This window comes from Cygnus olor, chromosome 7 (assembly GCF_009769625.2).
Source record: "Cygnus olor isolate bCygOlo1 chromosome 7, bCygOlo1.pri.v2, whole genome shotgun sequence".
Lineage (NCBI taxonomy): Eukaryota > Metazoa > Chordata > Aves > Anseriformes > Anatidae > Cygnus > Cygnus olor.
In genome coordinates, this window is record NC_049175.1 from 30,985,799 (window position 1) to 31,000,548 (window position 14,750).

Sequence of the window (14,750 nt, forward strand, 5' to 3'; positions counted from 1 at the left end):
TAATTTTACCCCTTAATGATATAAGTAATTGAGTCCATTACACTTTGTCTGATTTGACAGCATTAATTAAAGTTTTTAAGCCTCTTAAATTATATCCGAACTGCAGGGTTTTAAGCAAATGATTATCTTATGCAGTTTTGAGATCCAGTTATTTGAAGAGTGATCAGAAGAAGGTACAAAGGGCTCTGATTTTGATCAATTAATGTTACTTTGCATAAAGCTTATTTAGAAAATCACAGTTCTGCTTCAGTAGAAGCACAACTTACCACTGTGACTGTACCACACCAACATGCAAGCCTTATTGACCAAGCTTTTGCAGTATTTTTCCCAGTTTTTGAGCTCTGCTGTAAATGGCCATTTCATATAAAAAGTCTGCTCCAAGCCACACTGAAGTAGCTGCGGTTGCACAGGTGAAAAGGTTTCCCCAGCATTGCCATTGTGACCCACAAGGATTTTAATCATAGGATATTGCTGTGCTAAAAATGACCTCTCGATTTTTCTTATGAATATCAGAGAGATATAGGAAGGACGATGGATAAGCAGGAAATGAGAAAATCTGTGTTGCCTTGGTGAGAGATGAGGAGCACATATACTTGGAGGAAATGGTTTGATTGTGTACCATAATGTCATGGCCGCTCTCTAAATTTGAATTATCTGATTTTAAAATGACCAAATGGAAGGCTTGCTGTGGCATGCGTTAAGTAGCCAGACTTTCCCACTTTTGTCACGTTTCCCAGATTTACTTGGGAAGATGCAAAATTGAACAGGAACACCAGAAAGATGCGGTGCATTACTTTCTTCCAAGAGGCATCAACCCTACAATGTTGAGCCACCACCTGTGCCCCTGTCTCCCAGAAATGCTTGGTACAAGGCCACCTCCTGGTTGGCGGTGGTGATCCCTGCTGCCGTGTGGGCAGCACCAGAGGCACCCATAGCCCGTGCTGCTACTGGCATCGCTGCTGCAGCAGCTTCATCAGCCATTTTCCCTCTGACTGGGCTCTGCGCTGCAGCCCCGGTGTGGGATGAGGGAGAAGAGCAATCCTCCAGTGCAGGCCGGAGCCGGCTTTCCAATGCTTCGTCCTTCAGGAGGAGATGGAAGTGCCTCAGGGTTGGGATTTTTCTTGGGTGCCCTCATTAGCTGAGCACTACAGCTAAGTGTTTTTTAAGCTGTTAAAGTTTCTTCATCTTTATGTTATTGATAGGTGCTTGGTTCAGCTGTTGCTTGACTGAGGGCTGCATCGTGGCATTACAAGCCCACCTGTAGTACAGGGGCTCCTGGCCATGGGGAGCCCAGCACATGCTCCGTGTGCCAGCCACACAACCCAGAAATATGCGTAAAGGGGAAAAATGAACTTCCTTGAACTACCCCAAACTTTACTGCAGTGAGAAATACCCCCCTTTTTTTTTTTTCCTTTTTCCTCTTTGCATCTCCTCTCCCATGCCAGGTCTTGCAGCTGATGCTGGAAAGCTCTGTTCAAAGGCATCATATTGCTCCTGCATTTCATAGATGATGTCCTGAGATTTCAGGAAAAGGCTGCAAGAAACCGGATATTTGATTCTCTGGGCTACGCACAAAGACTCCATTAGTTGTGTTCAGACCAAAATTGCGGCGTCTGGAATTTATTAGTTTCTTCTAACACCTCACTGAAATCGTTGCTGATAAATCATCTCATTCATATTTTTCAGGCGTTGCTTTTCTTCCGGCTAGTATCTCTTATCTTATTGGGACTAATCTTTTTGGGATACTCGCGCACAAAATGGGAAGGTATGCTTAATTTAAAAATATTAATAATCTTCCAGCATGTTCTTGTACCATTTGCAGTGTTTCTCGGGGCAGTCTGTTGATGGTGGAAGTTATTAACATTTGTTTTGTAGTAGCAAGATAATTTTTGGAACACGTTGCTCCTTTGGTTGTGCATCTCTGCACTTCAGACATGGCTTTGAACCGTCCCAAATCACCTCTAGCACCTTGCAGGCACTGAAGTCTGACTGATGTTTCTTCTTTGGTAGGTGGCTCTGCGCTTTACTCGGGATGCTAATCGTGGGAGTAAGCATTTTATGTGTAAGTAGAAGATGATGTATCTGTGACACCATCTAAATGTTCCCGTGTTCTTTTTTGAACATGTGCTTTATCATGAGATTTCACTGGAGCTTCTGCCTTACAGATATGTTAATAAACAATGTGTAGCTAATGGGTTCCAGATCCCGTATCTGAGCGCTTTAAAATCTCAATGGTTCAATTATGTTGAAGGAAGTGTGGCTCCCAGAGAGGAGGGGGATCGTTCTTTTGAGCTGTCAGTCAGCAGTTTACTCTCGTTTGTGATGGCGAGGGTGTCAGTGGTGCAGTGGCAGAGCCGTCTGCTGCAGTAGGCCAGAACACGTGTCAAACACCAGCTGCACACCTGTACAAAGCATGCTCTAACTACTCTGGAAATTTCTCTTAGAAAAAGAAAACTAACCTCATTAGTGCGACCTAATTAACTGCCCGAAATTTCGTTCATAGGTACCATTTGCTAAGAACATTTATGGGCTCATAGCACCCAATTTTGGAGTTGGATTCGCCATCGGTGAGAAAAATTACAATGATTTTTTCAGTCTGTTGTTTATGTAAAAATGGTTTTGTGTGAAGTTACACAGCAAACAAGCTTTGTTGCTATTCTGGCTTGACAAGTGTAGTGAAGTCTGAGCTGTGGCCTGGACTGGCAGGTGGAGCCAGGAGGACCACGGGGCAGTGCTGGAGCTGATGTGCTCTAAGCTCACGTCTCTCACGTCGGTCAGCAAGTGTCATGTGCACATGCCTATATTCATCCATATGTGACCTCAGACACAATACAGACTGTTTTAACACAAACTTTTACATATTTAAGAATAATCATCCGTCTAGTTGCTGTTGCATACCATTTTAGCACATAGTTGTCTGAGATGTTAAAATAAAATCAAAAAAAAGAAAAGGATGTTTTTTCTGAACTCTGTTCCCCTCCCTCACGACCAGGAATGGTGGACTCCTCCATGATGCCCATCATGGGCTACCTCGTGGATCTGCGCCACGTGTCAGTCTATGGCAGCGTGTATGCCATAGCTGATGTTGCCTTCTGCATGGGCTTTGCGATAGGTAAGTCTTCAATCTTCCTGTCTAAAATGCACTTGACAGTAAAGACAAATGTGCTGTGCTGCTAGGCGTGAATCCCCGTGGCATTTGCAGGCTTTGTGAGCTGGGGTTGCTTTTTTCCTTCAAGAAGCCAGAAGCAGAGGGAAAGGATGCAGGGAGCTGTTTGGCATCAGTTCCCCTCCTCTGCCGTGGTGCTATGTGCATCTTCAGTAGCTGTAAGAGGCTTGAGGCAGGCAGGCATTGAACAGAGATAAGATATCCCTAAGAAAAAGACCTAGCAACACCTGGGACTGCCACCGTGGCTGTGCTCCTATGTGTCTGGGAGGGAAATAACTCTCCCCTTGCCCCCTCTCCCTTGACTGTCCTGTACAGACACCCCACAGCCCCTCAGAGCATCTCTGATTTCTGCAGTGAATGCAGGGTCTGGAGCCAGAGAAGGTTCATGTTTTAATTACATATGTATCCTTGTATTCCCTAAATCCATTTGTAAAGTGGGAGTTTTATATGTAAATTTACTGTTCAAAGTGAATGCTGCAAATTTTATGGTATTCAGGAAAAGGGTTTTATTTATAAAAGGTCCCTCTGCTGGTGGTGCCATTGCAAAGGCAATTGGATTTCCATGGCTCATGACAATTATAGGGATCGTGGACATCCTCTTTGCTCCTCTGTGCTTTTTCCTTCGAAGTCCACCTGCCAAAGAAGAGAAAATGGTAAGCGTGACATCTTTTTTGCCTTTTTTTTAGTGATAACTTATTTCTGCATCTTTGCCTCTAACTTCCCCAAAACAGGACCAGCACAGTTTATTTCACCCTCATGCATCACTATTTGGAATAACCCCCATCTCATTATCTGTCCAAGATGTGTAAAGCAAATTTTTTAGTTATATGGCCCCTGTGCTGCTGTTCCAAGGTTTGCTGTTCCTGTTATACTGGATCTGATTCTGAAGTCCTGTTACTGCTGGAGGGCACCTTGTGCTGTGTTCACAGGGTTTCCTCTGCCTGGCAGGATGCTCCAGAAGGAGTTACATGGCAGTGCATTTAGTAGGAAGATTTCCCCTGGGCTGGGAAAATCCCGAGTAGAAGCACAATGCTTTGCTGCAGCATCAGTCACCATGTGTAGGTCCAGACCCCAGCACTGTCCTTGCTCATGCTGAACAAGGTTGGCTTGCACCCAAAATGTAGTGGCAAGTCGTTTAAGGAGAGAAAATGTACTTCTGCATGGCCATTCATTGTCTTACTATGCAGTAACAAAGTTCTGAAAGGCAAGGACAGAACCTAGTGCATGAGCTGTGCATGCTTTGTACTGGTATTCATAAAAGAGAAGCTGGAAAAATGGATCTTGCTGAAATGTGATGTACGTGAGGACAGAGACCTTCGGTGTCACCCATATTTGTACTGCAGAATCCCAGAGATTCCAGCTAATCCCTCAGAATGACCTTTGCAGACTGCAATGATTTTTTTTTTAAACACTAAGGTTAGGGAACAGAAAGAACAAAAACCAAAAGAGCTGCTGTTGTTTGCACAGAGATGAAGTTTATTGTCAGCTTCCCACAGCTGAGCAGGAGGCACTGCCACGTGCAGGTGCTTGGTGGCAAGTCCTTTTAAAAGTCTGGGGTAGGCTTGGGGTGAAGCAATGTAAGAGCATGTGGTTGTCAGCAGAGCCACAAGAAAAGATGATTCACATGCGTAAGGTTTTATTTCAGGAGTTGGTACCATTGCTTGAAATTTGGAAAAGTAATGGTTATTGCCATAATGGATCAAGGACAGTCACAGATACTGGTTCAACTGCTTTGCAGAGAGGGGGCAGCAGTTATAAATTCAATGAACCCAAATATTTTTAAATTATTGCATTCGTTACCGGGTATTTCCACCTGATAAAGCAGCATTCTTGGTACAAATCGGGACAGAAAGTTTACTTTTCAGTTGGTTTGTGCCTTCAGCTCATTTGAGCCACCTCTAAGGCTGAAATCTGAAATCTGTACTGAAGCGTTCATGCACAAACAGAGCCTTCTGTCCCTCTCTGAGCTCCCCTCATCTCCCTGCACTGAGCTGCTTGCTAAAGCACCACACTCAGCTGCTGCTTGTGCTCTCTCGGCAGTCCAGAGGGCTTTCTAAAATGAGAGCATGGGATAGGAAAGATTAAAGAGCAGAGGGAGTCCCAGGATGAGGCAAAACACACTGCTGCTCCAAGAGTGCTTGGAGCTGGCTTTAACCCCATGTGGTGCCAGCCAGCCAAGCCGCATGCATCCTGAAGTGAGAAAAACAAACTTAATTTTCTGCCTTTTATAAGCTTAGGGCCAGTATGAGACTGACAGCCTGCACTCCTGCATGTTATTCATTGCTACAGCCTTAAATTGTGTGTGTGGTTGACAGCTACACGAGGTGCAACGCTGGCCGCCGTGATAGCAGCAGGGAGCTCGTCACGGACAGGGTTTCCTATATTGTCTCTCTGGGTAATTAATTAACAGCTAAACTGAATCCCACACAATGTAAAACGCTACACAACTGCTGAGTGCAGAGCTGGGTTGTCCTGGGAAAAATTCATCCAGAAGGATGAAACGGTGGGGAAATGTGGCTGCCCCTGGCCTTGGCAGCTGAGGCAGCAGGCCTCTGGCCCGCCCCTCCTGCTTCTTATAACGGCAACCCCTTTTACCAGTGGTGATATCTTGAGGTGTATGAGGTGGAGTCTTGACCTATGAACACTCTGATGGAAATGTTTGATGAAAGTTTGGTTCTACTTTCACAGAAATCCAGTGAATCTCTAAATCTGTGGATGGCTGCGGTTGAGTCGCGTGCAGGCCGCAGCTGCGCGTTAGTTGGACGTGCTAATGTTCACGCTCTCTTCTCTTGTAGGCAATACTCATGGATCACAACTGCCCCGTTAAAACAAAAATGTATACCCAGAACAACATCCAGGCCTACCCGATAGGTGATGAAGAAGAGGAGTATGAAAGCGATGAATAACAGTAAAAGCCATATAATCTATTTTGGTGTACACAATGCAGTGTTTCATGTGAAACATCTCATCCAGAAATATGTTTAGTTGTACTGTAGATTTAATAGTGAAATGGTCAAAAAACCAAAGGTATATTAATCATCTCCCATGGTTATAAAGCAGACTGCTAACTGCCTTATAAGAAGGGAAAAAAGCTTTTATAGAGGATTTGTATAGTGTTTACCTTTATTTTGTGTATTTAATTTCATTGAATATTACACAGTATATTTTTGATTAAATGTGTAGTGTAAATCTGTATAAACGTGAATTTAAACTATTTGATTTTTCAAGTCAACTCACTGACCTACGCTTCACATTCTGTTTGGAGTCATAAGAACGAACCGATCTCTTGAATATAACTTCTCTGATTTATTCTATTGATTAAAACCAACCAAACACAAAAGCCTTGCAAAGCTCAAAGAAAACCTATCCAATTTCCAGTTTTTTAAACTGTACCCTGGTAAGTACATCCACACACAGGTGCTGAAGGCTGGAATTAAGAGTGTAGACACCGCTATGAATTTTTTGATCAATTTTGGATCGCATATTATTAAAATAAAAGGCACAACTACTTTGCAATTTGAAAAATGAACTGTACCTGACCACTCATGGAATGCCTGGAAAAATAAGTATTTTGAACAGATGAGTATATTGCTATTAGTCTGTACAATTTAATGGAGTTTTAATCAGCTAAGCAGTTGTGCAAGATGAAGTGCCCGAAGACACATACAGTACTGGGTAAACAAGTATGTTTGAATGTACATAGTTCCTTTCCCTGAAAGGGAATAAGAACTACATGAAGATACTTGTTTATATTTCTATCTTTTGGATCTTATTTTTAATATCTCAAGTTTATTTCAGATGCATCCTAAGTGACTGGCTAGAAAAAACTGCAGTATCAAAGTATTTAGACTCAGCATGTACTGGAAGTAAGCTACTAACTTAAGCAGTTCACAAAAATATTTTACATGCATTTGCATACACATTTAGAAATTCAGCATATATTTATTTTTTCAAAAAAAAAGAATTAAAAATATCAACTTTCCCAAAGATAATGAAAAATGTCCTGTTTGCTGCCAATTTCTCTTAACATCTGGGGAGATGGTCTAATAGCGGAACACAGCGCTGGATTACATGGTCTCTGCAATGAGAAAAATACGACTGAAAAAAAGCATTTAAAACAATTCACAATGTTCTTATCAACTGTGGTGTATCTTTTTATTTGTAAAATTAAAATCTTTATGTGCCTTCTTTCATGTAATTGCAGATGTTTTATGTACTGCAGCATAGATACTATGTTTACATATAGTTTTGTAAAGTGTATATACTATGGTCAGAAAATATGAAGAAATAGTGGATCAAACTTCAAATATTGCTTTGTCGAAAATTATGCATTCAGACCACATTAAAATAAAGGTATCTAAAATAATTTCATGATCTATTGTAATAAAAGAAAAAAATTAACCTCCCCCCTCAGAATTTGCTCTATGCATTGTGATCTTCTGTATACTATAAAAGAAAAAAAAAATCCAGCTCCTGGGAAAGCACACCTTGGTTCTAGTCCCTTTGTTGTGTTTGAGGACAAACATTTTCACTCTAGGTCACAAATACATGCAACTTCTTTATGCAACCACAAAAGCTTCCAAAAGCTGCCTATCGCGTGACGGCTGATCCGAGCTTTAACATCTGTGAAATGGGTAAGGACAAACTGTGCATTACCAGGATACACACACTTGTGGAGCCCACCAGAAGAGTGTTTAAGAGGGAATATTCTGAGAAAACATCCAAAGACGCTTGAATGATGTGAAAGGCCAAGCAATATGTTCCGTGGTTGATTTGAAAATCCACTTAAGAGGTTTTATACCAGCGTATTTTCTACTGCGTTCTTGTGAATATGTAACAGAGGGAAAACCTTCCTTCAAAGCTGAGAGGTGGTTGAAGACAGGCATTAAAAGAGCATAAACTAAGACTCTGCAGCATGCCAAGTTTATCACTGCCGCTAAGTAACACTTGTGCATGTCGATGAATATTTACATTAGGTTCTCATTTTGCTGTTGTAGAGCATTAGGATACTCAAAATTTTGCCCCGAGAGAAGGTATTTTAGTTCACAGAACATCAAATTGTTAATCCAACTGAAGTTGGATAAACCAATGTTGGAATTCAGAGTGACCACCGAGCGAGGTCGGTTATTCTCCTGCTGGTTATCTAACGGATCACTTAAATGCACAAACATTGAAATGTAATGCAAAAAGAGCAGTTACATACCAAAAAGAGCATAGACTGGCTTACTTCATGTATTGGTTTGGTACTTCTGAGCAAATCAAAGCTAAGAACAGCTCACATTTATCTGCAGCAGAAGGTGAGGATGAGAAGGAGCCCCAGGGACAGATGAACCAATTGAATTCCTGTGCTGCAAACGGGGCCAGGGCACTTCTGGACCTTCAGGACCAGCCCTTTGCTATGCTTTGTTCTGCAGCTGCCCCTGCACAGGAAGGCAAAGTTAAGGGCCACACGTGGGGCTGTCTGTGCTCTACTTTTTACCCCAAACAGACATCAAGCAGTCATTCTACCTTTTGGATTTTCTGCGGCATGAAGAAATAAGGGGATTTTATCAGCTAGTAATCGAGCAGCAACCCTAAGCAGCACAGAAAACTTTCTGTCCTAGAATAATTTGGGTTCTCCCAGGTTTTGTATATTTTTGTGTATTTTTTCTCCCATTACTCAGTCCTACCTTGAAGGTGTAAACTTCCATGCATGATTTATTTCCAATTCCAGGAAAAAGAAAAAAAGGATGGGGAATTAGAATGAAAAATTGATTAAACAAAAAATGAGCAAGTAAACAGTAGAGACTTGTTTAGTTATCCATTAACATTTTCTGAGGGAAAGATTTTTTCTTTCTTGCAGAAAAAATTCTGGAAGTCAGAATTTTTTGGATACCTCCTCATCTCCCCCCACACAGCAACTCCACTGATAGTTCCCATTGCCAATAACTGAACATTATTTGTATAGAGGTTAGAAGTCTCAAAAATAAATATATATTTGGCATTTTAATACTATCTAGCTACACAGTGAATCAACTGAAATCACCATTTTGAATTAATGTCTATTATTAAATTCTGTAGAACAAAGATAAACACATATCCAAATACAAAGAACGCATGAAAGCCCAATCCAATCTGGCACTCAGTAACTTTATTTAATGCAAAATGTGTCTTCTTCTCCCAAAGATATTTTCAAGCAGTGGCTTTAGATGACAAACTGGTGTGATACAAATGGTTAAAAAATATTGAGACAAAGCAAAGAAGATGATAATTTAGCAAAACTATTTTATTAAAGCTTGTTCTCATGATAAAATAATAGCCAACAAAATCATATTAGGCAGAGTTTCTGCAAGTGTGTGTAGCTGCCACCTATTCAGATATCATTAAGTCAAGATATTCTTGTTTTCTGTGGTATTCTTTATTTTCAGCTATTTACAATCAAGCATGAAGCAAGGATTACATCAGGAATGTATTACACTCTTCCCCTCAAGATTCACCATGTATTGTAATTAATGCCAGATAGGAATTTATTTTCCTTCTTATCACTAAAATACAACTATTTTGCCCTTTTCCCATTCAGTATATTTAAAAATATTGCACTACGTTTAATTTATCTCTTACAATCATCATTAGCAGTACTATACAAGGAAAACTATATCCAGCTTTTCTTATCCACTGTATTACACAAGTAAATTTGAAACCTTGAATGCATTTTTGAAATTGGTATTTGCATTGTTTTCACAGCTCCTTCATGTGTACCAGGGTTTAAATGAAGTACTTGGATATATTTGAAAACTTCTATAGTAGTCCATAAGAGCAAACACTGATGGAGATTTAATGCAGATCGCCACCAATGGTAAGCCACTGAGAAAATGGAGTGGGAAAGTCTTAATATGCATCTCAAGCAGGTATAGGTTAAATAACTTTTAGTCGATAAGGGAAGCTAATTTTGTGCGATTATTTGCTGAAGCTTAATTTCAGAAGTGTGACATGCCTATTTTAGCATGGATAGTGTTTTCCATACATCAGCTAAATAATTATCAACTGCCCAGAACTCACAAAAAGTGCAAGTAGTTGCATGAATGGAAGTAATTTTTTTCATTTAGAAGTACAAGTATGCTTTTCCATCTGTGAAAACCGTTGCTTCTTAATTTTGCCCACCATGAAATAAACTGAGAAGCAAATTTAATGGAGAGCTACGTTACAGACTGCCTGAAAATTTAAATTATTTATTTTACCATCTTAGATTCAACTCCATTTCCACAAAGGCATTTTCCTACTATCAATGATACCAGTGATAATGACCCTAATGCAGTACCTAAAATAAAGATGATATTTTATATGGCATTTCTATACAGAGAATGAAACTTAAAGTCATGTTTACAGGAAATAAATAAGAACAACGGCCTTAGCCAGATAATGCTAAAATCCACAATTTACACACAGCACAAGACCAGATAGTTCTTTTCAAAAGCTGCTGGCTGAAATTCTTCCTCTTGACTAGTGGACTCACTTATTTTGACTCAAAAAGAAAACATGTTATATACACTATACGACATTTTTCCTGAAAAAGGTGATCCTCTGCTCAGACTGCCTCTTCTGTCTGAGAAGCTGAATGCAATTTGCCCACTGTGGTTACTCAAAAATGTTGAGAGACAATGTTTAGGTGTGTTGTCAACTCTTACTTTGTACCTTAAGCTTTCTGAAATGATAAAATCTGCAGCAAAATATTAAAACTTCTGAAATTACTTGAACTGTCATTACACGCTTTTTCATAGAATGCAATGAAACCTCCAACTCTTGTGAAGAACATTTTTTTTTCCTTTATCAGCTTATCAGATAATACAGCAATACTTAAAGACAATTTTGTTCCAGAAGGCAACCAGCTTCTTTTATCTCCAAAATACTCTCAGTTCAATTATTACCGGTGTGTACTTCAGTATCTAATGTAATTGCATCAGGCTACAGTATTACAAAGTTGTAAGAAGGCTTTTTCTAGCATGGCATTGTTACGAACTATGCTAACAACTATGAAAAGTTTTTGCATTTAACAAAAGGATGGAAAACAAATGACCTGATATTCAATAACTTTACCAAGTATTATTAACAGACATAAAAAGATGTTTTGTTTGCTGTCATGATATGTTTGGCAAAGAGATAACACAACTACTTAGGAGACATACAGTAACTGTGATCAAAGTTTTGAAGCCTGGTCCCTCAGTGATTTCTGTGTCAGTCATCAGCTTAGGCATGCAACAAGCTTATATTTTTTCATCATACGATGGAAACTAAACATTTCAAAAATCCTGGCAGTTTCCTGTTGAGAACATTAGCTCAAAAGGAAAAAAAAAGGGGGGGGCAGGAAGGAGGACAAGTAATATATTAGGGATACCACACACATTAATGTGAAATGGTAAGGTTACATAATTAGAAAAAAATAAGAATAAGTTATTAAAAATAAATTTCCAATATAAACCCCAAAATGTAGCTTTAACCAGCCAGTTTAACAAAATGTCGGTGCTATAGCTGGAGAACCATTATCAGCTGTACTCTTACACAGGCAAATAACTGTGGAGAAGCAGGTGTCTTATACCAGTGTTTTAATTTGATTTGTGTGTTTGTAATTAAGTGCAAAGTATTTCTTTAGTCCAGTCCTTCAAAGGCTAAACATGTAAGTATCAGTCTACTGATTGAGGTGGTTCTTCTGGTTCTTCTGACACGATGTTAAATGTTGGAGCCTCTGTCAGACTGACGTCTTCGTTATCCACTTCTTCTGCTATACTGGCTTCCTCTGAATCTTTAGTCACTTTTTTGGACTGCCGGTCTGAGGACATGCTCTCCAAAGACTCTATATCCTCAATGCCTGCTCTGTAGTGGATCATGAGCAGCGTGAGAGCTTGCAGTCTTTCTCCTGATTTAACCAGCGCAGCAGAAATCAATGCTTTTTTCCTTGCATCAGTTGCATCTTTTTCTTCTTTAACAAGTGAATTATTATTTTCCAGCTCCTGGTCTATTTCATTCTGCAACTTATCCAACATAAATTCTAGTTTCTGAAAACGCTCCTCTGTGGGTAAACTTCTATAGAGATCACGTCCGATTTCTTTAACTGCAATGAAGACACTGTCATCTAGACCACCCTCCTTTCTGACCAACTTTATCCCAGTACCTGATGCACGTTTTGAAGGACTACTTGGACCACTAATTTCGGTATCACTACTTTCATTATCAGAAGTGTTTGGTGTGTGCTTTGGCGAAGGCTCTACAGCCTCTGCTCCTTGCTCTGAAAGGCGAGCAGCTTTGGGGACTTGACGAAGGTTTAACAAACGGGTACTTGTATTGATGATATGTCTGGTCAAACCTGTAGTTCTGTTAACAGATTTAGATTCTGAATCAACACGAGAGGACGCGGCTTGCGAAGCTTCCTGTCCGTCCGTTTTACAAGCTCCCGCAGTTCGATCAAGTCGCTTTTCAGCTCCTACACAAAAGGGTGTCTCAGTTAGACATTTTTCTTGACATTTTTTATGGCAAACGTAAGCACAGAGCATGCACTGTGAAGCTGCTTTAGTCCATACTTTCTTTTTGCAGTAATCACACCACGTTGGATTCTGAAACTGAGTATCCTGAAAGTTATGCCTGTTCTCATTAACGACAATTTGTCCCAAATAAGGATCCTCTTTCGGAAGTGTACGAACTTCTTCTTCAAAATGACATTCCTTTTCTTTCTCCACCAGAAAGTTTGAATCATCTAATTCACCTTCTTTTAAATATTTGAAGTGTAAAGTTATATCACCGTAACAAAATTTTTCATTAAATCCCTTATGGGTTGTCAAATTCCGCAACGCTGTTCTAGTGACCGCTGCTTTAGGTGCAGGAGCATCCAATTTAAATGTTCTAACATATTCCATTGATGATGTAGCTATACAATCTAAAGCTATTTCTTCAAGTTTTATGCTTGCATATCCTAAACAGATAAAACCACCAGCTTTGAAAGGGTCCCTGCACCACAGTGCAACATTAAGGTACTTATGGTATCCTTCTACTTCAAATACACAGCAGGATGTTCTTGTCTTTGGCCATTGGCCTTGCCGGATTCGATATGGAATTTCTGGCGATTCCCAAGTTTGATGATCATCTCCACTATCTTTGTTACTACGTGCATTTTCTGAAATTCCATCTTTTAATGTATCTTGTTTTGGTACCGTTGCTACTTTTGATACCGTTGGGTCTTCTGTTTGATCATTATTCTTCGCTACTTTCTCCGTACATTTATCTCCATTACTGGCAGGTGGAGGTGGCCTCTCTGGTTTTTCAGAAGAGAAACCTCCAGTTTCTAACAGATTTTGAGTTTCACTAGTAGGCAAAGTAGGCTTACTTTGTGGCCTAGGTGGTACAGGAGGCTTAGTACTGGATCCTTGTGATTGTTTACCTGATTGCTGTGATGTATCTGAACTCTCAGCTGTTTTGGGTGTTGCCACTTTAGTTCCATCTTTTTGTTGAGTTTTTGATGTTGCCTGATAACTTCCTAAATGCAGTTTTCGATTCAGAATCGGAGATATAGTTCCAAGAGGTTTAGAAGCAAGTATTACTACTGAACGTTTTGGACTTGGAGTTGTTGGCATATCTTCTTTTTGTTCAGGTGATTCGCATGCTAAGTCCTCGAATTCTGAATCAAAGTCTCTGTTATCAACATCAGCTGATAAGCTAGCTGGGTCATCATCTTGCTGTGTCAAGAAAGCAGAGTCTTCCAACTGTCCAAATCCATCCTGTAGCGCTGAACCATGCTGATTATACCCAACAGGCCTTTCATAAAAGACTAAAACTCTGTCCCCAGCCTGTCTAATAAGTTTCAACACTTGGACAGTAGATGTGATTTTAACACCTATAAAAAAGATAAAAATGTCAGCTTTGAAAATATGTTAATAATCTAAATGACCAAAAATAGTCAACACATACATTGAGATCTTTAGCAATGAGCAATAGTGTTATTACCACTAACAGAGGAAGTCAAGCAATTATGATGGAAAAGCTGGACTGAAATCCTTCCATTTTACTCATACAAATATATTACCTCAGGAGCTGGAAATGATGCTAACAGACACAGTCCAGTTTTCTCTTTGTTATTAACACTTTGAAGAGTAACGTTGATTTATATGCTAACTTTTGCTTACTTTATGGTTGGATTTTTCAGAGGTAAGCATTAACAAAGGTCTCAAAGAGATGGGTATCTTAAAACGTGGTTATAATTAAAGCAGAGGTAGCCTAACAAAGCTGAGAGGTCTGTTATGTTTGCAAAATACAGGCATGATGCTACATCCTCAGCGTGGCTGAACAGTGAAGATACATTGAACCATCTTCATCACCACAGACTTTCGGACCCCTTTGGCAGTATCTCCAGCCTACACTCAGATTTAACAAGCTAAGTACAAGCTAACAAGCTATCTCAGTAAGCACAAAATCCAAACGAAGAGGGTCATATAAAAGTGACTTTTCCCTTGTTCTTAGGTAACCAATTGCATATCCAAAGCAACTTGAAATCCTTTTAAGCCACTGGATCTTAACCCCATGCACAGTCACATTAAGCAGTCCTTGTATACCCAAATGTGTA

General features: G+C 39.9%; 2 protein-coding genes across 2 annotated transcripts in view; one reads left to right on the forward strand and one right to left on the reverse strand.

The window, feature by feature from the left end:
- The window catches only part of SLC18A2 (solute carrier family 18 member A2), a 30,665-nt gene extending 19,407 nt beyond the window's left edge, over window positions 1-11,258 (forward strand). Inside the window, exons 10-15 of the mRNA XM_040563288.1 lie at window positions 1,687-1,765; window positions 2,011-2,062; window positions 2,504-2,567; window positions 2,993-3,112; window positions 3,686-3,819; window positions 5,962-11,258. Of these exons, the coding sequence (XP_040419222.1) occupies window positions 1,687-1,765; window positions 2,011-2,062; window positions 2,504-2,567; window positions 2,993-3,112; window positions 3,686-3,819; window positions 5,962-6,072 (560 nt within the window). The 3' untranslated portion in view covers window positions 6,073-11,258. The remainder of the gene's footprint in view (window positions 1-1,686; window positions 1,766-2,010; window positions 2,063-2,503; window positions 2,568-2,992; window positions 3,113-3,685; window positions 3,820-5,961) is intronic.
- PDZD8 (PDZ domain containing 8) overlaps window positions 9,414-14,750 on the reverse strand; it is a 57,754-nt gene continuing 52,417 nt past the window's right edge. Inside the window, exon 5 of the mRNA XM_040563287.1 lies at window positions 9,414-14,024. Coding sequence (XP_040419221.1) covers window positions 11,824-14,024 — 2,201 coding nt within the window. The 3' untranslated portion in view covers window positions 9,414-11,823. The remainder of the gene's footprint in view (window positions 14,025-14,750) is intronic.